This window comes from Spermophilus citellus (assembly GCF_964194105.1).
Source record: "Spermophilus citellus genome assembly, chromosome: 5".
In the NCBI taxonomy this organism is placed as follows: domain Eukaryota; kingdom Metazoa; phylum Chordata; class Mammalia; order Rodentia; family Sciuridae; genus Spermophilus; species Spermophilus citellus.
Genome location: NC_138186.1, coordinates 80168708 through 80193470, shown reverse-complemented (window position 1 = coordinate 80193470; position 24763 = coordinate 80168708). Strand labels below are relative to the sequence as shown.

General features: G+C 36.5%; 1 protein-coding gene across 1 annotated transcript in view; it reads right to left on the bottom strand.

Moving 5' to 3' along the window:
• Positions 1–24763, bottom strand: part of ADGRB3 (adhesion G protein-coupled receptor B3) — a 696487-nt gene that overhangs the window by 357811 nt on the left and 313913 nt on the right. The window contains exons 9-10 of the mRNA XM_081296489.1: positions 24363–24464; positions 23887–23993 (exon numbers count right to left, since the gene is read on the bottom strand). Of these exons, the coding sequence (XP_081152615.1) occupies positions 23887–23993; positions 24363–24464 (209 nt within the window). The remainder of the gene's footprint in view (positions 1–23886; positions 23994–24362; positions 24465–24763) is intronic.

The window sequence follows — 24763 nt, the reverse complement described above, 5'->3', positions numbered from 1 at the left end:
TAATCAATCTACACTAAACAAAAAGGTAGAAATTTCCTAAGAGTTACATTTTAAAAAAAGTATTATCTTGATACTTTGGGGTTTTTTAAATTAACCTTGAAAATTCCCTAATAATATTTCAGTAAAATAAAAATCTTCATAGACCAGCATGGTGGTGCACATCTGTAATCCAAGAAGCTTAGGAGGCTGCAGCAGGAAGATCGAAAGTTCAAAACCAGCCTCAGCAACTTAGTAAGGCCCTAAGCAACTTAGCGAGCTCCGGTCTTAAAATAAAATATAAAACCAGCTGTGGACGTGGCTCAGTGGTTAACTGCCTCAATCCCCAGTACAAAAAAAAAAAAAAAATCTTCAGACACATTTTATATTTGTCGTGATATGCTAAAAACTAGAATGTATTTAGACAGTTTATTTTTCCCATTTTCTTCTTTAATTTTTTTTCTATCTCCCTTCAGTGGGAGAGAACGACCACCAGTAAAGGCCCCCATGAATGGCATGGCATTAGTGATCTAGACCCTCTCTTCAGACTCAAGGCCAATAGCTGTTGAATGACATTAACATATTTAATCATGATATAGACCCAGCATTCATCAATCAGGACACTGGCTGTCACAGAAGAATGTGACACAATGATATGTACAAGTAGCCTGAACTCCAGCTCCACTTTTGAACTGTTGATAACTATTTTCACTTTTCTGTTCAGGTCATGTATTACATGGCTTCATGTTTGCACTAGAAGTTCTACCTTCCTCCCTTTCATTATCTCCTGTTTAAAAACCATTGAGATTTAGTCTCACTTTTGTCACTATCTTAGCAAAGTTAATAAATTGCTTCTCTCTGGTATCTCTTACCTTGTACACATATGACCCTTATCACAGTGAACAATAGTCATTTAACAATAGATCTTTCAGTCCCTACAGTCTTCCTACACTATGAGGGTAGGCTCACTGTCTTATTCACAGCCTTATCATAGAACATAGAAACATATCATGGAACATAGTAAAAAGTAGTTAGGTTGAATTCAGTTTTTATGTGCTAACTGTACTTTTGTGGTGAAATGGAATGAGCTTTAGAACCAAGGGTTCCTGGGTTTGTATTTTAACTCAACAGCCTATTACTTATGTAATTGAATGCCTTGGAGACTCAGTTTACCATGTTTTTTTTGTAATATTTGAAGAATACACCTATTTAATGAAATGTTTTAATATTTTCTTCATTTAAATAAACCCACACAGCTGAAGATGATTAGCAGGAGCTGCTGCACACAGGAACGCTTTTGGCCTCACCATGGTTTGAGTGCCTTACACGATCTACCCTGGAGACTTCTAGCACTTTGCACCTATCCCCTGCACTCTAGTTTTTATGGTTTTGTTGCTTTTTGTCCTTCATAAAAAGTACATGCCTGTTTCAGGACTTTTGAATTTGCTTTTCCTTTTCATGTGGAAGAGACGTCCATGGATATTCACATCCTTTCTGTCACTTTCTCAAACAAATCTTTTTTTTTTTTTTTTTTAATATTTTTAGTTGAAGATTTGGACACAATGCTTTTATTTATTTTTACGTGATGCTGAGGATCAAACCCAGTGCCTCACATGTGCGAGGCAAGCACTCTACCACTAAGCTAATACCTCAGCCCCCTCAAAAGAATCTTACCTGAGTAAATATCTTAAATGGTATCCTTGTCACTTTCAATCACCTTATCCTACTTCATTGTGCTCAACCTGACCGGCTATATTTTGTCCATTTTGTTTATTACATTCCCAGCATTGAGAAGACTTCCTCAATATGTTTAATGAATGAATTGAAGGATAGAAGAGTCAGCTGTCTTCCATGCAGTTGAGTAAGTTAGGTACACTTGGAAGTTGTCCTACCTCACTCCTGGACATAATACATAGCAAACGTTGGTACCAATAACAGGAGATAAATAAACTACCTTACTGAGAGAGAAAATGTAGCCTCTAGACTGAAAAGTATGTGGTTCAGTAGATAGTCTGCGGTTTGGAAGAAAATTCAGAAGAGAAATGAAGTCAACAGGGTCTAACTTGTAAAGTGTCATAAATTCAGTCTTCAGTTTTGCACTGGTGGTGTAAATCATAGCTGTGATGCTCAGAGCGCAGAGGACTTAAACTGTTCCCCATGACTGCCAAGGTAAATAATGCCTGACTGCCACAAATCAGCCTTTATTATTATTTTTTTTATTGTTGGTTGTTCAAAACATTACATAGTTCTTAATATATCATATTTCACAGTTTGATTCAAGTGGGTTATGAACTCCCATTTTTACCCTGTATACAGATTGCTGTGTCACATCAGTTACACTTCCATTGATTTACATATTGCCATTCTAGTGTCTGATGTATTCTGCTGTCTATCCTATTCTCTACTATCCCCCTTCCCCTCCCCTCCCTTCCCCTCCCCTTTTCTCTCTCTACCCCCTCTACTGTAAATCATTTCTTCCACTTGTATTATTCTTCTCTTACCCCTCCTTTCCTCTTATATGTAATTTTGTATAACCCTGAGGAACACCTTCCATTTCCATGCGATTTCCCTTCTCACTCCCTTTCCCTCCCACCTCTCATCCCTGTTTAATGTTAATCTTCTTCTCAAGCTCTTCGTCCCTACCCTGTCCTTAGTTACTCCCCTTATATCAAAGAAGTAATTTGGCATTTGTTTTTTAAGGTTTGGCTAGCTTCATTAGCATAATCTGCTCTAATGCCATCCATTTCCCTCCAAATTCTATGATTTTGTCATTTTTTAATGCAGAGTAATACTCCATTGTGTATAAATGCCACATTTTTTAATCCATTCATCTATTGAAGGGCATCTAGGTTGGTTCCACAATCTTGCTATCCTGAATTGTGCTGCTATGAACATCGATGTAGCAGTGTCCCTGTAGCATGCTCTTATTAGGTCTTTAGAGAATAGACCGAGAAGGGGAATAGCTGGGTCAAATGGTGGTTCCATTCCCAGCTTTCCAAGAAATCTCCATACTGCTTTCCAAATTGGCTGCACCAATTTGCAGTCCCACCAACAATGAACAAGTGTACCCTTTTCCCCGCATCCTCTCCAGCACTTGTTGTTGTTGGACTTCATAATGGCTGCCAACCTTACTGGAGTGAGATGGTATCTTAGGGTGGTTTTGATTTGCATTTCTCTGACTGCTAGTGATGGTGAGCATTTTTTCATGTACTTGTTGATTGATTGTATGTCCTCCTCTGAGAAGTGTCTGTTCAGGTCCTTGGCCCATTTGTTGATTGGGTTATTTGTTATCTTATTGTCTAATTTTTTGAGTTCTTTGTATACTCTGGATATTAGGGCTCTGTCTGAAGTGTGTGGAGTAAAGATTTGTTCCCAGGATGTAGGCTCCCTGTTTATCTCTCTTATTGTTTCTTTTGCTGAGAAAAAACTTTTTAGTTTGAGTAAGTCCCATTTGTTGATTCTAGTTATTAACTCTTGCGCTATGGGTGTCCTATTGAGGAATTTGGAGCCCGACCCCACAGTATGTAGATCATAGCCAACTTTTTCTTCTATCAGACGCCGTGTCTCTGATTTAATATCAAGCTCCTTGATCCATTTTGAGTTAACTTTTGTGCATGGCGAGAGAAAGGGATTCAGTTTCATTTTGATGCAAATGGATTTCCAGTTTTCCCAGCACCATTTGTTGAAGATGCTATCCTTCCTCCATTGCATGCTTTTAGCCCCTTTATCAAATATAAGATAGTTGTAGTTTTGTGGATTGGTTACTGTGTCCTCTATTCTGTACCATTGGTCCACCTGCCTGTTTTGGTACCAGTACCATGCTGTTTTTGTTACTATTGCTCTGTAGTATAGTTTGAAGTCTGGTATCGCTATACCGCCTGATTCACACTTCCTGCTTAGCATTGTTTTTGCTATTCTGGGTCTTTTATTATTCCATATGAATTTCATGATTGTTGTATCTATTTCTACAAGAAATGCCGTTGGGATTTTGATTGGCATTGCATTGAACTTATAGAGAACTTTTGGTAATATCGCCATTTTGATGATGTTAGTTCTGCCTATCCATGAACAGGGTATATTTTTCCATCTTCTGAGGTCTTCTTCTATATCTCTCTTTAGGGTTCTGTAGTTTTCATTGTATAAGTCTTTCACCTCTTTTGTTAGGTTGATTCCCAAGTATTTTATTTTTTGGGGGGATATTGTGAATGGAGTAGTTGTCCTCATTTCCGTTTCAGAGGATTTGTCGCTGATATACAGGAATGCATTTGATTTATGCGTGTTGATTTTATATCCTGCCACTTTGCTGAATTCATTTATTAGCTCTAATAGTTTCTTTGTAGACCCTTTTGGGTCTGCTAGGTATAGAAACATGTCATCTGCAAATAGTGATAATTTAAGTTCTTCTTTTCCTATTTTTATGCCTTTAATTTCTTTCGTCTGTCTAATTGCTCTGGCCCGTTTCGAGGACTATGTTGAACAGAAGTGGTGAGAGAGGGCATCCCTGTCTTGTACCAGATCTTAGAGGGAATGCCTTCAATTTTTCTCCATTCAGAATTATGCTGGCCTGTGGCTTATCAGATTGCTTTTACAATATTGAGGTATGATCCTGTTATCCCTAATTTTTCTAGAGTTTTGAACATAAAGGGATGCTGTACTTTGTCGAATGCTTTTTCTGCATCTATCGAGATGATCATATGGTTCTTATTTTTAAGTCTATTGATGTGGTGAATAACATTTATTGATTTCCGTATATTGAACCAGCCTTGCATCCCAGGGATGAATCCTACTTGATCATGGTGTATAATTTTTTTGATATGTTTTTGAATCCGATTCGCCAGAATTTTATTGAGGATTTTTGCATCTAGGTTCATTAGAGATATTGGTCTGTAGTTTTCTTTCTTTGAAGTGTCTTTGTCTGGTTTAGGAATCAGGGTGATGTTGGCCTCGTAGAATGTATTTGGAAGTTCTCCCTCTTTTTCTATTTCCTGAAATAGCTTGAAAAGTATTGGTGTTAGTTCCTCTTTAAAGGTTTTGTAAAACTCTGCTGTATACCCATCCAGTCCTGGACTTTTCTTAGTTGGTAGTCTTTTGATGGTTTCTTCTATTTCCTCTGTTGTTATTGGTCTGTTTAGGTTGTCTATATCCTCCTGACTCAATCTGGGCAGATCATATGACTTAAGAAATTTATCTATGCCTTCACTATCTTCTATTTTATTGGAGTATAAGGATTCAAAATAATTTCTGATTATCTTCTGTATTTCTGAAGTGTCTGTTGTGATATTGCCTTTTTCATCCCGTATGCTAGTAATTTGGGTTCTCTCTTTTTTTCTCTTCGTTAGCATGGCTAAGGGTTTGTCGATCTTATTTATTTTTTCAAAGAACCAACTTTTAGTTTTGTCAATTTTTTCAATTGTTTCTTTTGTTTCGATTTCATTAATTTCAGCTCTGATTTTAATTATTTCTTGCCTTCTACTTCTTTTGCTGTTGTTTTGCTCTTCTTTTTCTAGGATTTTGAGATGAAATATGAGATCATTTATTTGTTGGTTTTTTCTTTTTTTAAGGAATGAACTCCAAGCAATGAATTTTCCTCTTAGAACTGCTTTCAATGTGTCCCATAGATTCCGATATGTTGTGTCTGTGTTTTCATTTAACTCTAAGAAGTTTTTAATTTCCTCCTTGATGTCTTCTAAAACCCATTGATCATTCAGTAACCTATTGTTCATTCTCCAAGTGATGCATGATTTTTCCTTCCTTCTTTTATCGTTGATTTTCAGTTTCATTCCATTATGATCAGATAAGATGCATGGTATTATCTCTACTCCTCTATATTGTCTAAGAGTTGCCCTGTGACATAATATATGATCTATTTTTGAGAAGGATCCATGTGCTGCTGAGAAAAAAGTGTAACTACTTGATGTTAGGTGGTATATTCTATATATGTCAATTAAGTCTAGGTTGTTAATTGTGTTATTGAGTTCTATAGTTTCCTTATTTAACTTTTGTTTGGAAGATCTGTCCAGTGGTGAGAGAGGTGTGTTGAAGTCTCCCATGATTATTGTATGGTGGTCTATTAGACTGTTGAACTTGAGAAGAGTTTGCTTGATGAACGTAGCTGCACCATTGTTTGGGGCATATATATTTATGATTGTTATGTCTTTTTGGTGTATGGTTCCCTTGAGCAGTATGTAGTGTCCCTCTTTATCCCTTTTGATTAACTTTGGCTTGAAATCTATTTTATTTGATATGAGTATGGACACTCCTGCTTGTTTCCGCAGTCCATATGAGTGATATGATTTTTCCCAACCTTTCACCTTCAGTCTATGTATATCTTTTCCTATCAAATGCGTCTCCTGTAGGCAGCATATTGTTGGGTCTTGTTTTGTGATCCATTCATCTAGCCTGTGTCTCTTAATTGGTGAGTTTAAGCCATTAACATTTAGGGTTATTGTTGAGATATGGTTTGTTCTTCCAGCCATATTTGTTTATTAATGTTACTAAACCTGATTTGATTTCCTCTTTGATTACTTTCCCCCCTTTACTGTCCTACCTCCCACTGTTGGTTTTCAATGTTATTTTCCATTTCCTCTTCCTGTAATGTTTTGCCAAGGATGTTTTGAAGAGATGGTTTTCTAGCTGCAAATTCTTTTAACTTTTGTTTATCGTGGAAGGTTTTAATTTCATCTTCCATCCTGAAGCTTAATTTCGCTGGATACACGATTCTTGGTTGGAACCCATTTTCTTTCAGTGTTTGAAATATGTTATTCCAGGATCTTCTAGCTTTCAGAGTCTGTGTTGAGAGATCAGCTGTTATCCTGATTGGTTTACCCCTAAATGTTATCTGCTTCCTTTCTCTTGTAGCTTTTAAAATTCTCTCCTTATTCTGTATGTTGGACATCTTCATTATAATGTGTCTAGGTGTGGATCTCTTATGATTTTGCACATTCGGCATCCTGTAGGCTTCTAGGATTTGGGATTCTGTTTCATTCTTCAAGTCTGGGAAGTTTTCTCGTATTATTTCATTGAATAGATTGTTTATTCCTTTGGTTTGGAGCTCTGTGCCTTCCTGTATCCCAATGACTCTTAAGTTTGGTCTTTTAATGTTATCCCATATTTCTTGGATGTTCTGCTCATTGTTTCTTAGCAGACTTGCTGAGCTGTCTATGTTCTTTTTTTTTTTAATTTTTTTGTCTATGTTCTTTTCAAGTTGATATACTTTGTCTTCATTGTCTGATGTTCTATCTTCTAAGTGATCTACTCTGCTGGTAGTATTCTCAATTGAGTTTTTAAGTTGGTTTATTGCTTCCTGCTTTTCTAGGATTTCTATTTGTTTGTTTTTTATTACCTCTATCTCCCTGTGAAATTGATCTTTTACTTCCTGGATTTGTTTATGTAGTTCCTTGTCAAAGTGATCTTTCATTGTCTGATTTTGCTGTCTCATGTCTTCCTTGAGACTCCAGATCATCTGAAGCATGTATATCATGAACTCTTTATCTGACATTCCATCTGTTGCAGCTATTACCTCTTCTAAAGTTGAGTTGACCTGCATTGCTTGTGGTCCTTTCTTTCCTTGTCTTTTCATACTGCTCGTGTTTCTTTCTGCTTGGTGAAACTATTGTGTTTTTGAAATTTTCCCCCTATTTATTTATATTGCTCTTGTATAGTTGGGAAATCTCCCTTGCAGGGCGGGTAGTGGCTGTGCTCCTCCTCTAATTAGGGTGATCTGTCTACCACGATCGCCGGTCACAGGTCGGTCGTAGGTCTGCCCACCCTGCGGGCGCGGGTGGCAGCTCTGTTCTGCCCGCACTCCAATTGTGGTGACGTAACTACCACGCCCTCAGGTCGTTGGTCCTGATCCGGATGTGGGCGGCGGCTCTGCTCGGCCCCTACTCCAATTGGTGTGACGTGTCTAACACGCTGGCAGGCCTCTAGGCCTGTTCCGCCGGTGGGTCGCAGGTCTGCCTACCTTGCGGGCTCGGGCGGCAGTTCTGCTCAGCCCCCACTTCCAGTGGGGGTACCTGACTGCCTCTCCAACGGGTCACTGGGCCTTTTCCGGACACGGGCGTCGGCTCTGCTCCACCCCGACTCCAACCAGTGTGACGTGACTGCCTAGGTGCTACTTGTCCACCACGCAGGCAGGCTACCGGGCCTATCCTGCCAGTGGGTCGCAGGTCTGCCTACCTTGCAGGCTCAGAAGGCAGCTCTTCACAGCCCCTACTCCAAATGGGGTGACTTGGCTACCGCACCGTCGGGTTGCTGGTCCTGTTCTAGGCGTGGGAGGCTACTCTCTTCGGCTCCAGCTGCAGTTGGGGTGACGTGATACCACGCTGGCGGGTCACTTGGCCTGCTCTGGGTGCAGGCGGCAGCTCCACTCTGCCCCCCTGGCCCCCACAGCACCCAGCAGGACCCAAACCGAGAAGCAGTCACCACAGGCTCCCCATTCCTGGGCCAAAGCAGCTTCGGGAGCCAGAACCCGGCCTCTCCGATCCCAGCCATGCTCCGCTAGGAGCAGGCTCTAAGGAGCGATCCCCGCGGGTTCCCCAGCCCCGGGCCAAAACTGTTCCGGGAGTCAGGACCCAGCCGCCCCGAGCTCAGCGCACGCTCCACTTGGAGCTGGCCTCAACACACAGTCTCCGCAGGTTCCCCAGCCCTGGGCCAAAGCAGCCCGGGGAACCAGAATCCGGCCGCTCAGAGCCCGGCGCACGCCTTGCCAGGAGCGAGCCCCAAGGAGTATTCTCCACAGGTTCTCCAGCCCCGAGCCTGAGCGATCTGTCTGCGAGACGCAGGCAAATATCAGCCTGAAATCACCTGTTCCGTAGCTGAATGAGCTAAGTAGAAAACAGGGATGATTACATCAGCTCTCCAAGATGGCGGCTGCTGTCCTCCTCCGTGGTCTGACCGGTGTCGAGAACCGAACTGGACCGCTTCTCTCCTCTGTCTCAAAGCCGGAACTCAGCACTAAGCACGGCCATTGCACCACTGGCAGGAGCCCCCCAGAATCCGCATCGCTGCACTCCCGCTCTGGCACCTCGCCACTTCCCAGACTCCAGCTGCGGGCAGTCCGCAGATCAGGCAATGCGACCCTCCGTTTGGAGAAATCGCCCGCGACCGAGCCCCCGCAGCCGAACCTCGGAAATCCGTCCACTAGATTCTGGAGCACCTCAATTTCATTGGAAATTCCCAACAATATAGCCTTCAGCTGTTTCACCTCGTCTTTCTCCCGCACAGTGACACGGCGCACTGGGGTGCTTGGGGTGATGCACTCCCTTCGCCGCCATCTTCCTTCCTCAGCCTTTATTATTTTGTCAACCTACACTCATGCCTTGAGAGATCTAACTTGTACAGATTTAATGTACGCTCCCCTCTAACAAAAGCTTCACAATATTGATTTGATGCTTGAAGAACAAAACACTGAGTGAGACATGTTTTCTGTTTGCAGTAAGAATAGTTATAGAAGGCACTGAATGGATCAACTCATCAGAGATAGGAAGCCAGTTTATCATCTGGGTCAGCATCAAATCCAGCACAAATCAGTAATAAATCAGCGTCATTGCCGACTGACAGCTGCATAGCAGGCTTATGTGGTATAAGTTGTTCTCAATCCAGCTCTTAGCAAACAGGTGCTCATATCCCAATACCAGCTCTCACAATTGGCACTAATTAGCATCCTTTTTGGCATTGTTAGTGAAAAGTACCCAGGACAAATTCCTTGTAGTATTTTTACACACTAGAACAAACTATTCATAGCATTCATCCAGGGTATAAAGAATGTTTGGATATGACAATTTCCAGCTAGAAGATATTCAGTTGAAAGACAGTTAGTTTCCAGTTTTCGATCTTTCTTCCACAATACAAACATACTGCAGAAAGTTCTTACCTCCTGCCTATGCTTTTATTTCCTTTTTCTAGAATGACAAATCCAAGTTTACCTGCTAGATATTTTGTTTCTGGATTATGAAAAAAGTTGGGTACAGATACCTTTTCTCTATTTCAACCCATCTTCTCTCTGCTTTCCATCTCTCCTCCTTTATGTTTGTCTGTATATTTTAAATCTCTGGTTATCTCCATGATTTTCTTAATCCTATCCCAACTCTTCTTTATTCTCTCTCTCTCTCTCAAAAATAGGCCCGATTTTATGTATCTTCTTTAATACCAACTTCTCATATTGTTACTTCATCTACTGTCTTCCCACTCGTTCTCTTCAAAAGGCACCTAAAACCTAGCAGTCCACACTATTCACCACTTCCCAAAGAAACCCATGGATCTTGTCTTTGCTCCCTGACTCATTCTCTTCTATAATTTTAAACATTGTCCCCAAATCCTCTTGTTCAACTATTATCCTTCCTTCTCCTTCATGAATTCTATTCAGAAAACTGGCACTTTATCAACTCTATTTTCTAGCCTTATAGAAGTAATCTTGCTATGACTTCTATTGTTATATTGCTGGTGTTCTTATTCATTCTACTAAACCATAAACTCCTAAAGGGCCTGTCTTTTCATATTCATCTTTGGTTTAATGTAATCTCTAGTACATTGTCTACCACATGCATGAACAGGTTCAAAGTGTTTTCTAAATGAACTGAAACTGAAGATTTTCTTTTTCTTTCTCCAATTGCAATACTTAACTGTTGTCAACAGGGCAAAAATAACAATTTATGATCATCCAAAATAAAGACATATGCATTAACTAGAAAAGTTTTACGTGATGTAAAACAGGGCAAAAATAACAATTTATGATCATCTAAAATAAAGACATATGCAATAACTAGAAAAGTTTTACGTGATGTAATTGACTTTTCAAAGATATCCAATTACTATGAGTAGGCATTTTGAAAATTCTAAACATCAACATTTATAGTTGTATAATTTCTACCTTCAAAAAATAACAATACAAGTGATACACATTTACTGAGTGCCTGTTATATGACAAATGTGGTATCATGTATTTTACATGAGATATATGATTTGGGTTTTGACATGATCCTCACATGTACTACAGTTATCTAAGGATCTACAGATGAAGAGACTTATTTAAGTTAGCTCCATGCCCCAGGACTGTGTAGAGACAAACAGTGGTTGTATCAACAGTTAAGCTAAGGCAATCTGATTCCATAGCCCATCTGCCTAGCCATTCCATGCTTAATTCAGGTTTAATAAATTTTTTTGTTAGAAATTATTAGAGTGCTTAAATATTTAAAAATTATACTTATTTTAAGAGATATTAAATATTTTTCATAATAAGAAAAATATGTAAGAAACAAGTGACTTGAATAACCAGATTATTGAGGTATTGTCAAGTATCTGAGCAGCAGTCATTATTTTGGAATATAATGTATAATGTTCCCAAAACTACTTACCAATATCTATTTAAAGAGTATAAAAACCTTTGTAGGCAGTTTTATTCAAGAGGAATAAAATTCACTAAGGATATATTGAATTTCTCTTGAGTGATATTTAAAATTTTTTCTTAATTTTAGGAATTTAAAAATTTCCTAATTAGGTTGAAAAGGCTTTTATAATTTTAATATTTCCTTAAAAAATTATAACTATCAGTGATTAATCCTACTCATATTCAAATACTCTCTGAGTATTTTTGCTCCAAAGGACAATCTTAAAAGTTTCTTTGTCATTCACATTTAATGCTGTTGACAAGATCAACGGTGAAAGGGTAAAAATGAAATCTAAAAATAGATGCTTTTTATAGTTCTGGATTAATCCTCCTTGCTCTTTATAGAGAGATAAGTGGTAAGGGTTACGGCTTAAAGAGTAGGTGTGTTTCTGAAATAACCTTATTCTTTCATTTTATGCCTCCCACTGCCAGCCACATTTGCCTCCATTGTGTAAATCCTAAAAAAAAGGTTTATCATAGTTGCTTTGTGCAAATGACACACTTTAAACATCATATATTTATATATTATTTTCAACAGCAACTCCTACAGTCCATCTGTAAGGTATATTAAAGGTTGTCACAGTTTGAGTGGCTTCAATTAACAGATAATTATACATGGAGCTTCTTTTCATAAAGCAATAATCTAAATATATATTTTGATTCAGTTCACAATTCTGTCATTTTCTGAGACCAAAGTCATTCACTTGATAATGGCATTAAATTACTTACATATCTAACTTGAGTCTCCAGGAAAGACAGAAATTATCCTGTATGAGGAATAAGATACACCCTTAGATCTAGTATGGACATTTCTTAATTTTTCCCTGTATTTGATGTAAAGAACTTGCTTCACCTTAAAGTTGCCCTAGGGCTAGGAGTTACATTTTAAAAGACAATTCTTTTTTTTTTTTTTTTTAAGAGAAAGAGAGAGAGAGGGAGAGGGAGGGAGGGAGGGAGAGAGAGAGAATTTTAATATTTATTTTTTTAGTTTTTGGCAGACATAACATCTTTATTTGTATGTGGTGCTGAGGATGGAACCCAGGTTGCATGTATGCCAGGCGAGCGGGCTACCGCTTGAGCCACATCCCCAGCCCTAAAAAGACAATTCTTGTCTGTAGACAATATGATAAGGCAGATTTACCCCTATATTGTCCTGCATAAAGCATTTATGTATGAGTTATAGCCCAGGCTAATGGTTTGAATAGGATTTGTCCTAAGAGGCTTTATATATCCCACTTTCTTCTCCCAAGAACCTCTAAAGTGAGAGGAAGAATGGCATGAATTTGAGAATCACAAGTTACTGTTATGACAATAATTAGTCACGAAGAAAACTGAGTAGGCATACACTATTCAGGTTTCCCTGTGAAACCCTGAAATTTCCAAAGTAAAAATGAGACACAGTAAATTCATGTAACCAGTGGAATGTAGGAATAGCTTTAATTTAGTAGTTTTGGACTAAAATAGGACAAAAGTACAATTCCTGAGGAAAGGACATATGTAGGTAAGATTGTTTTTCTGAACACCTAATAAAACCAGATGTTCTCATAAATATTTCCATTCATGGAATTTTCATGAATACAAACAACAATAAGTGTTGGTGAGGATGTGGGGGGAAAAGGCACACTCATACATTGCTGGTGGGACTACAAATTGGTGCAACCAATCCGGAAAGCAGTATAAAGTTTACTTAGAAAACTTGGAATGGAACTACCATGTGACCCAGCTCTACCACTCTTCAGTCTACACCCTAAAGACTTAAAAAGAGCATATTACAGTGACTCAGCCACTTAAATGTTTACAGCAGCCCAATTCACAATAGCTAAACTGTGGAAGCAACCTAAATGCCCTTCAATAGATGAATGGATAAAGAAACTATGGTATATATACACAATGGAATATTACTCAGTATTAAAAGAGAATAAAATTATGGCCTTTGCAGGTAAATTGATGGAGTTGGAGAATATCAACCTAAGCGAAATAAGCCAATCTCTAAAAAACAAAGGCTGAATGCTTTCTTTGATGAGTGGATGGTAATCCATATTGGGGGGTGGGGCATGGAATAAGTGAACCAGAGAAGTGAACATTTCTGCTCCATTTGTGTACAATGAACCGAAGAACTTTCTACTGTCATTTATAATTGACTACAACAAATAAGTAAATAAATAAATATTTACATTAATGGGATAGAACTAGAACATGCCCCATGAGCTCAAAGCAATAGAGTTGTCCCATACTGGAACCCACAATTTCAAGAATCTCCCCAATGGGAGGCAGAGCACTAACTGACTCCATTTTTCTCTAAGTTTTCTCAATTCGATTTCCATTACTTGAGTGTTTTGGGGTCTAGGGATAGAGAATTAAACAGCAAGAATCTAAATAGAAGTTATGCTGTGATGACAAACAGCTCGAAAATCTTAACACCTGAAACAGGAGAGGTTTATTTCTTATGTTACATATGGAGCCCATCATCTGGAAGCCTTTCTCTATTACAGTCATTCAAGGACTTGTGGTGATGAAGGATAAATGATCATGCATTGGTAATGATATCCTCAGACTAGACATGACAAAGATCACCTCCATGCACAACCAAATGACCAGAATCAACCACATGAGTACACCTAACTTCAATGGAGTGAAGAAGTACAATTCCCCCAGGAGAGGAAGATCAAATATCATCTATGATTATGGTATGTTTTATTATAGTATGGAGTTGACCACTAATCATTTCATTTCTTTGTCCTCTCTAATTCCAATGCAATCATCAACCAAAAGTGTAACCCTAGATAAAACCCACCATGGTGATTTTAAAGCTTATTCTGCAAATGAATCACAAAGGGTAATATTCAAAATGCAGATTCTGATCAGGTAGATCTGGCATAGGGACTGAGATTATACTTTTCTAATAAGTGCTCAGGTAGGTGATACTGATATTTTTGGTCTTCAAAATATTTTTTTTCTTTAATTTTTCTGAATAGCAAGAATGCCCTCTTTGCCCCCTGCCCAAGTAGTTCAACTTTGCTGGATAAAAATTACAATGAGACTAACTAGGTAGACTCTAGATTCTTCTCTTCAAATCTCAGATTGTACCCAATGCAGCTTGATAATCCTATTATATTTCTCTAATAGGCTTATTTTCAACCTCCTGCAAATTACTATTTCAAATCTTTTCATCTTTCCTGAAAAGACACCTATCTCCTCTAAATCTTCACTCTTACCTAATGATCCTGCCTCGTACTCAATGGCAAAAAAGAAGTCTGCCAGATGAAAAACCCATAATCTTTCCCAGACAAACCTCACTAAACTGATCCTCTGTATTCATTTTCCCCATCCTTTTTTCCCCTCTGGTTATAATGTAGCAAGTATCTCTTCTCCTATCAAAGACTCTATTTTTTCACTTCTGTTATAGATTATGGCTCCTTTTTCATCCTTTCATTATCTTTAATTTTCTTGTTTCTCTTCTAAATTTTTACCATTTATTTTTTTTACTGGATCATTTCTTTTAACATGCAAAACTGTTGTAATATTTCCCATTTAAAATAAACAAAAAAATAAAACCCCATGAACAAACACAAAAACCTCTTTGGACCTTGCATCTTCTTTTAATTACTATCCATTCTTTGTCTCTCATTCATCATCAAAACCTAGAAATAAACCGCTATGCAGTCTTCCATCACTTTCTCATCTTTTCCTCTTCATATTGATGACTTATAAAATTGTTTCTGGCCCAGGCTTGGAATCTAAGCTTCTGACTTTCATATCCAATTACACTCTCCCTACTTCATAAAAACCTTCTTTAACCCCCAATTATACCTACCCCAAATTATTCCTTGTGGTTCTGCCTTCTTCACCTTAGAAAGTGGCATTACAATACTCCAAAAGTGATCACTAAACTTTAATATTGTTAACCACCACATCTCATGGATTACTGCAGCAGATTTCACAGCTTCTATTCCTGCCCTACAGCCCAGTCTCCACAGAACAGCCATAGGACCCTCTTTAATTAGATTGCATCACATCACTTCTCTGCTCTCAATAGCTTCCTATTGCACTTAGAATAAACTCCAGACTCCTAGGAAGAGCCTTGAGACACAGCATGATGTTTTCCATACTTAGTTCTCTAACTTCATCTCAGGACATTCTCTTGCTTACCACCTCTGCTCAGTGATCTACTTTCAAGTCCTTAAAGACCTCAAAGTCTCTTCAAATGTTATTTCTTTTACATGGTTTGTATTCTCATCCACCGATAAACTTGGCCTCTCTACTATTTATATGTCTAGTTCATCTCATATTTTAGGTCAGAGTTTAAAATATAATTTTCTTGTAAAGACTCCACCATTTTATTAAAATCTAGGTTTCCAACATTTTTCCCTATTTTGTCACCCTGTGAATTAATTCCTGTATATCACAATTTGTGACTATTTTATCTCTTGCCCTGCCAACTTTATTTTGTATTTGTTGAGAGTTCAAGTTGTAACTCCAAGTTCTTGCACTGTGCTTGGTGCAGTTAAACCTCAGTGAACATTTGTAGAATGAATAAATGGATAGATGAATAGATGGATTAAAAAAATATGGAATAACAATACACTTTCCTTGGTAATTTTTTCTTTGGTATTAGCCTAACAATAATTCTTTGCACAAGTATATTATATCAAATCATCTTATGAATTAAGTTCCAATTCAATAAATTTCAATGCCTATAACTGACTCTAACATTTCTTCTCCAAGGCACAGTAATTCTATACTCTGATAATAGGTTAAATATCTCTTGGGATTTTCTAAATCTAATCAGAAATACTTTCTGAGGTAGAAAAGGAAAAAAAAAATCAGTGTAACTAGTAGAGTTATTTAATTTATACATCTATATAATTGCCTTTCTTAAATTCTCTAGGAAATACAATCATGTGACTAAAGATTTTTTGTTGTTGTTGTTGTTTGTAATATAGTTGACATTTACTAGTTTGGTAGACTGTCTAATTCATGTAAAAACCAATGCTTTTGCTTCCTCAAATAGAAAAAAACCCCATATATTACAAAAAAACAACCTTTTAAGGGCACCCGGGAGGACTAATACAGTGAAAATGATATGAACTAAATTTACACAAAGTAGAGATATTCTCTTATGTAAGTCAAAAATTTCATGTCTAAAATGGCACTGCATTGTCAATCATATCTGTTTACATTTTTACTTTTGTTCAGAGAATATCTGAGACGAGTCCCTTACAATTATGTTTTATGAAGTCTGCACCCAACTACAATAACATTTAATCACAGGACCATTTGTCCATATTTTTCATAAATCTATCAATTAAGAAAAAAAAAACACTTTTCTTTTCTCCTCTTAGGAATTTTTGTTAAAGCTGGACAAAACCTGAGGACAAGTGTGGCCCAGTCAGAGAACTTCTGGGGCAACAAGAGAAACTGCAGTTCTTGGTTCCCTTGACCTGGAAAAATCTATTGGAAATTTGAGAGGCTTTAATCCTGCTAGCTCTTAACTTATGTAGGAAGCTGCAAAGTTAGGAGGAAGACTTTTAAAATGCATAAGTATAATTTTCTCCTTCTTTGCTAGTCTTTGGAAACAAATGCCTACTGAAGGGAAGAATGCAAATTTAAGCCCCAGCAGGTCTTCCTCTGAGGACATTTGGTGGATTTGAATTTGTTGTGGCAGATAGCTGGATCTGGATCTAGGCATTTCTGAAGAATACAGATGAGTTTTTCAGTTTCTCAAGGCTAACAGGGTGGGTACCCTCAGGCTTTCCACCCTTTCCTTAGGAAAGAGACTATAAGACATTGTTTGCTATGGTTTGGTTAAGTGTCCTTCACAGGCCCATGTCTTAAAGGCTTCTTTCTGTAGTTTACAGTGTTCTAGGAGCTGGTGGTAGGCATAGTGGTAGGATGTTAGGTCACTGGGTATGGGGCCTAGAAGGTGATATTGGGACTCCCAATACCTTCATCTCTTTCACTTCCCAGTCACAGTTGAGATGAGCACATTCCTCCTCCCTGCTCTCTCACAATGATGAACAGCCTCATCACAGATCCCGAAGCAGTGGTTCAACCAACCATGGACTGAAACTGTAAGCCAAAATAATATTTTCTCTTTTTAAATTTACCAACTCTGGTATTTTGTCATAATAACTGATAGCTTATTAACACACAGTTCTTCTTGGAACTTCAAAATAGTCCTGTCCAAAATCAATCCCTGAATGAACTGAAGTTTCAATCCCTCCAAGTATCTGAATAACCAAGGAAAGGGGATGGTTTCTGGTAGTCATTAACATGATCTACTTTTGTTTTATACAGTGTCTGACATTCAGTAAAAAATTACTAGATGTGCAATCAGGAGAGAAAATATTATGAACACTGAAAATGGTTAAAATGCTAAAGAAGAATAGATGGAAAGGGGGATAAAATAGACTTTTCCAGGCCTTGAGGGAAAATTTCGAAGGAACTGTAATCTTTAAAGAAAAACAAAACAAATAAACAACAAAAAAACTTATATTTTAGACCAGAAGCCAATGAAATACAGTCTAAAGGCCAAATTCAGTTCACTGCCTGGTTTTTATGTAAAGTTTTACAAAAATGCAGTCATTCCCATTTATTTATTTATTGTTTATAGCTGTTCTCATGCTACAAAGCAGAATCCATTGTCTTGACAAACCCCATATATCATGAAAAGTCTCCAATATTTACTATGTTATCCTTACAGAAAAATAATTGACAGCCCTTTCCTAAACCAATAATATATGAAGTTAAAAAAATTTTAAAACAATTTTTCAGCTATAATAGAAAATACATTAGGAATTTTTGAAATATGCTATAGACTTTTACATGTGGTCTGAATAAACTTAAGAGGATTCTGATCATTATAAAACAAGTCATGTTCTTCAACTTTCCTGGGCATTTCTGAGCTTGGCAATCATTTAAGTTCTAGAAGAAAGGATTTGAGAGTTGGCAACATTAATATAAAGGGAATTGAATAGTCTATCTTGAGTTGTTGAAACAAGGGTCTCCATATTCATTCCTAAGAGGTCTGTGTAAGTAGAAATACATACACATAGATACATGTTTTAGCCACACCACATCCCCCAAAAAACAGAACAGGTAACTCTTGTTTCTCAAGCTCCCGATCTCCAATTGATTAGTGACTACTTCAAAATTAAAACTATATTCTACTTCTCCAAATCAGCTGGACCTTAGCAGTCATTTCTCTGTCCTCATTAAAGAACCAATAAGACTTACACACTTTTTATCTTAATATTTGTTGTAAGAAAAATTGCCAAGGCTATTATTTTTATTCCCCTATGAAAGTTTTAATAATAAAGTATATTACCCTCTTTCAGGCAACTTGCTGAACATTTTTGCAATGAGCTGGTGGCTAAAAAAGTATAACATGTGAGGAGTTTTGTTTCATTGAATAAAAATTCCACTAGGACATAGCAAATATAAAAGAAAAATAAATCAAATCTATTCTGTTCTCTAACTGTCTCTCTGTCTCAGTATCTTTGTTGGTCTCCTGTCTCTGTATTTCAATCCCTCTCTATCTTTATCTCATTATTTCTCAAAAACCACCAATAAAAGGAGTAATAAAGTCCTTAAACTAAGATTCCAGCTCTTTGATATCTCTTACCATGAAGTCAAACTTTCAAAAACTAGATGAATTATCACTCTGACTTTTGTGTTTGCTCATTTAATGAAGATTTGAAAAACTGAAACAAACACCTTAAGAAACATCTCAAAGGAGAACATTTATACTTAGCTCTTCCAATTTCTGTATGGATGAGTTTTTATTAGTGCAATGTCTTTAGCCTTTCTCAATTCCCCATCCCTCATATTTTGTCAGTTTTATACAGCCTCTCTCTCCAGATGCATGTCTGTGCTATGTGTGCAGGGAAGAGAGAAAGAGGGAAAGAGAGAGTTTTTGTCTAGGTGACCAATGACAAAGTTGGTCTGCTTAACTGAGGGGCACCCTGGCCTATTTAGACACAGCATTCCATCATTTCTCATGATAATTTTATAAGCAATAAGAAATGGTATTCTTACAAGCAATAATAAGTGTTGGCGAGGATGTGTGGTACACTCATACATTGCTGGTGGGACTGCAAATTGGTGCAACCAATATGGAAAGCAGTATGGAGATTCCTCATAAAACTTGGAATGGAACCACCACCTGACCCAGCTATCCCACTCCTTGATTTATATCCAAAGGACTTAAAATCAGCATACTACAGTGACATAGCCAAATCAAAGTTTATAGCAGCTCAATTCACAATAGCCAAACTATGGAACCAACCTAGATGTCCTTCAACAGATGAATAGATAAAAAAAATGTGGTACATATACACAATGGAATATTACTCAGCCTTAAAGAAGAATAAAGTTATGGCATTTGTAAGTAAATGGATGGAACTAGAGAATATCATGCTAAGTGAAATAAGCCAATCCCAAAGGCCGAATGTTCTCTCTGATAAGTGGATGCTGATTCATAATGTGGGGTGGGTAGGGAAGAATGAAGAAAATGTGGATTGTGCAGACGGAAGTGAGGGGAAGGGAGAGGGTGTGGGGGTGGGAAAGCTTCTGCAAGAGGGACAAAACAATATAATGTATGATTACACTACTGGTGTGACTCTGCACGGTGTACAGCCAGAGGAAGGAGAAGTTGTTTTGTACAATGTGTCAAAATGCATTCTACTGTCATGTATAACTAATTAGAACAAATTTAGAAAAAATAAGTGATTTGTGATCTTTACATTACTGATATCAGTGGTTCAACAAGTCATCTTCTCTTAAGCACTTGAGAATTATTCTCCTGCTATTAAGTTGACTCTCATTAAAGCATGTTTTACTTGTGAAAAAAATGATATTCTTCATTTATCTGAATCCTGTGATTATTTCTCAATACGTAAAAAATGATTTTACCTCATTTAGTATATTATTTAAAAAATTCCCAGTATCAAATGACACATTAATACATAGAAGATATGAAATGTCCAATAATGCTACTTAACATTTAGTATGTTGTTCCTGTATTTCTAATTTTACTAAAGAGTGTGCACATGTTTGTGCCTTATCTTTTCTGAAAAGCAATACTTGGAGCATAGTGTTTAACTTTGTATCTTATAAGGTTTCCAAACAAACTTCACAGGTAATAGCTTACAGAAATAGTTCTGTAATAACTAAATAATTTCATAAGGTGTTGTTATCAATCACTCCACATTTCTAGATATTTTTTCAGCTACAGAAATTGCACATGGAGGATAATATTTATAAATTCATGAACAATACTTCTGGTGTATCATGTTCTTAGTGCTCTCTAGTTCCAGTATCCTACCACGAAGAAAAGTAGCAAAATCATTCACGTAGCCACAGAATTTCTAGTCTGTATTCAGCATTGTGCTAGGCAATAAAACAATAAAGACAAAACATGGTTCTTACCCTCAAATAACTCAAACTACATGTTTAAGATTGCTGACTTTATATTTTTTAAAATGTGTTTAATAGCACATTATAATTACAGATTTTATAACTGTGTATATGTACATATATTATATTCTATGTGAAAGAGTTGGTAACAGGTCTATTTATTTTAAATAATTACCTGTAGTAGATTATTTTTTAAAGTAATTTTAATAATTTATTGAGCTTTATGATTATAGAAAATTTTTTAAAAAGTAAAATTCTTCAAGGATTAAATGTTGAATTGATACAGGAGAAAATATAGTCTGCAAAGTAATTTTGGATTTGTGGGAGTCTCAACTGTTCTATATCACAAGCATTATCCAGCTATGCCAGTCAGACACAACATAGCTTAAAGAAGCAAGAAGAGTAAGTGTATGGAAGGAAGCTGACCTCATTTCCATCTTCAGTGTACTCTGTAGGATATGGATGGTGAAGCTAATGTGTGAGGTAGACATCTCTGAAGACACAGATTGATCCTATATTCCTATGAACATGTAAAGCAGATCATCATCCTTAGGCAAACACTAGATTTGTTAATATATGCATGTATAAGTGTGTGAGCATTCATACATGTGTAGGTAAACATAATTTATGTATAAAATATATATAATATCTACACTTTCTCTCATCCTCCTTATCTATCTTTTTATATTAATTTATCTATATTTTTCTACACACATAGCTCAAGTCCACAATATGTGAAACTCTAAAATATTATTCTTATTGAAATGGATTCTTAAATGCAGATGAATTTTCTATACATAAAGTTATCAATATCTTATAGTTACTCAGCTCTTACAAACAAACAATAAATGTATAGTATCTCATCTGTTTTTCCCCTATATTTCCAGAGATACTAAAATGAAGGAAGGACTTCCATTCTGTAAATAGCAAACTAAGACTTGAGTGAGACCGTTTGACTTTTTCTGAGAACATGTAATCAGAAAATGTGGCTTCCAGTCCCAGAGTTTAGGGCAGATGATTAAAAAAAAAAAAAAAAAAAAAAAAAAAGACTCAGGAGGTTGAATGGCCACCACAAAAGAGATTAGAAATTGGATCAATTGTGTCTGGTGTGCAACTTTCACTCTTTACTTCTCTTAGGTAGATTCCCTCTAGGTATATGTTTAGTTTCTTTTTATGCATGTTGAGGCAATAATACCACACATGTTGAAGCTTCTTAAGAAGATTGGAGTTAATTAATGAAAATTCCCAGCAGGTGGTTTGTAGGAGATGAACACATAGATGCTTTGTGTTCTAAAAATCATGCACCTGATTTTATACCTATGCCAATAAGGCCATATGCACATTGGCTGTTATTTATCAACTGAATTGTTTTTATAAGATATGTAACTTGAAATCTTATTTCTTCTACTTCACAGACTGAAGGCTCTTCATTATCATGATCTGCATTCACAGAATGCAAATTCATTTCCTTATTTCGGTACAGAACATTGGATTCAGAAAATAAAACTTTTCTGCAAAAATGTGATTTTTTCTCATTCTTGCAAATTTCTAAGAATTGGCTTATATTTACTTAATTCTTGAAATTGTTCCATCTACCATCATGACTAAGAAAAAACTGAATATAGATATAATTAGACTAAAATAAACAAACTCTAATGTCTAAAATGCGAGGAAAATAAAATTCATTAAAATTAAACTCATAAAAATATTTTGCTCATATATAATTCTGATACAGAATAACATGAGTTATTGATAGCTATTATTAAATGAGGCTTTATTAATCTATCTATCTATATATACACACAACACAAATAAATTTTTAAAAATATGAAATTTAAATACTGTTCAATACCTTTGTATGCCATATCAGTAATTAAGTTGATGAGTTTTTGGCAATATAGGAAATACATAAATATATTTGTATTATATGTTTTTTATAAGTATATGTAAACATATAGTGGAAATAAGGTTTTAGGTAGCCAAATAATAACTTTCTAATATACATATATGTATCTATAATGATAGATATAAGGATCTACGTAGTTATCAACTCAATTTTTGTTTTCATACATAAATATATTACTAGGCATATAATTTCTAGATTTTTAAAAATTTGTTTTATTTTTCTGATAAATAGATAAATGCTGATACCATCAATTGATAAGGGTGGTTTTTGTATAAGCTTCTTCTCCAGCCACAAGCAAGATATCCTTCAGGGTTTTTTTTTTAAAAATATGTGTTGACAATCAGAACATTAAAACACATACACACACACACACACACACACACACACACACACATGCACACAAGCACAGCAAAACATAAAGGCTCTTAAAAGAAACATCATCCCTACCAAAGTTCAACTTTCCATTTGGCTTATAATGGTATTTTATTCTGTATCCCACAATGTGTACCACTCCAATGGATAGAGGTCTTCCTAACTGTCAGGATGAAATGGCAATAGTGTCCAAAATGAGAATGACTTGCCCTTATGAAATACCAAGCAAAATTTAATTGTTCTCAAAATATCCATGTATCACATTCTGTATAGTCTAAAGATGTGTGGGTAACAGGCACTACTTTGGAAACTTGAGCCCCACATTTTTGTCTAGTAATTAAATTCCTCTGGTGCAACAACATTGTCATTTTGTTTTTACATCTTAATTTCAAACTGCAGTAAGAAATTTGACATCTCAGTGACACAGCTTTGTTATTTCCCAATTACTGAGAAGTTAAAGAATTTTAAAATTGTATGATGCTTTGAAATAGATCTTATATAGAATTTAACACAGACTTGAATTACTCATTATATATAGTTTAATTCTTACACATAAAACTGGAAAGCAGACTTTGCTTAGGCCTTTTCCCGTTAGACAAGGAATTCTTTCATTTAAATAGCAGGATCCATACAAACCCAAGCCTGAGGAATAAAACAATTTAGTCCTAACTTACAAAAAAAATTAGCTTTCTATCACATCCCTTTTTCCATTAGGCATTTTTTTCAGAGACTTCACTGATTCGATTGTACAGCAGAAGGTTAAATTCTCACACAATGATCATTAGCAAAAAATAAACAGAGCAAGTACTAAAGCTGGCTTTGCACCTACTGAATGCTGCAAGTGTCTGTACTCATTTGATATGCATCTTGCAAAGCTCGGTTGTTCCCAGAAGGCCACTCCATGAAGACTGAGAGAGCAGCGTCTGCTAGTGGTGCCTGTGTGTCACAAAGAACAGAGAGAAGCTTTATAACAGGATGCTTGAAGGCATCGCATAATTGGGAGACTGGCTGAAAATTGGGCTTACGCTATTTTTTGCTTTAAAAAACAGGCATGTGAAATTGTTATTTGGGTTATTTTTTTTAATGCCTGTGAGTCACACTGAGAAACCATTGCACCAGCAATATTTTGGGGGCCTCTTTTTTGGCTCCTTTCAGGAAGCACTTTACTAAAATTGTTTCATTAATTGCTTATTGGACAGACTTATTTATGGATACAGGACAAAAGCATGACTTCATAAGCAAGCACAGCATGCTGTTGTTGGATAGCAATCTTCATTTGGATTGGGGCGGGTCATCTTACTGTACCTGTGGCATTCAGTGGGCATTGATTGAATGCCAAATCGCCTGCTGGAGTCCTTTTCCACACCATCGACATCAGATAATCCTCTGGGCATATTTCATAAGGTGCTGCAATTTAAAACAGAGGGCCTTGAATGTCAGCAGTGTTTATTTTTTTAAATATTGGCAATAAACAGTCCTCAAATGCATCTCTCTCACTGTGCACCTCTTTCATGTTCTTTAAAGTAGATTGTTTTCTGAAATGTTAGAGACATAAACAAAAAATCACCAGGTTTTATTTCACTATCTACGAAATCTTCATGCTTCCTTTGAAATTTCTTACTGTGTAGGCTTTTATGAAAAAGTCACTTGGGTTTATCTCCAAATTGAACACATTCAAGAATGAAAAAAAAAATCTTTCCAATTTT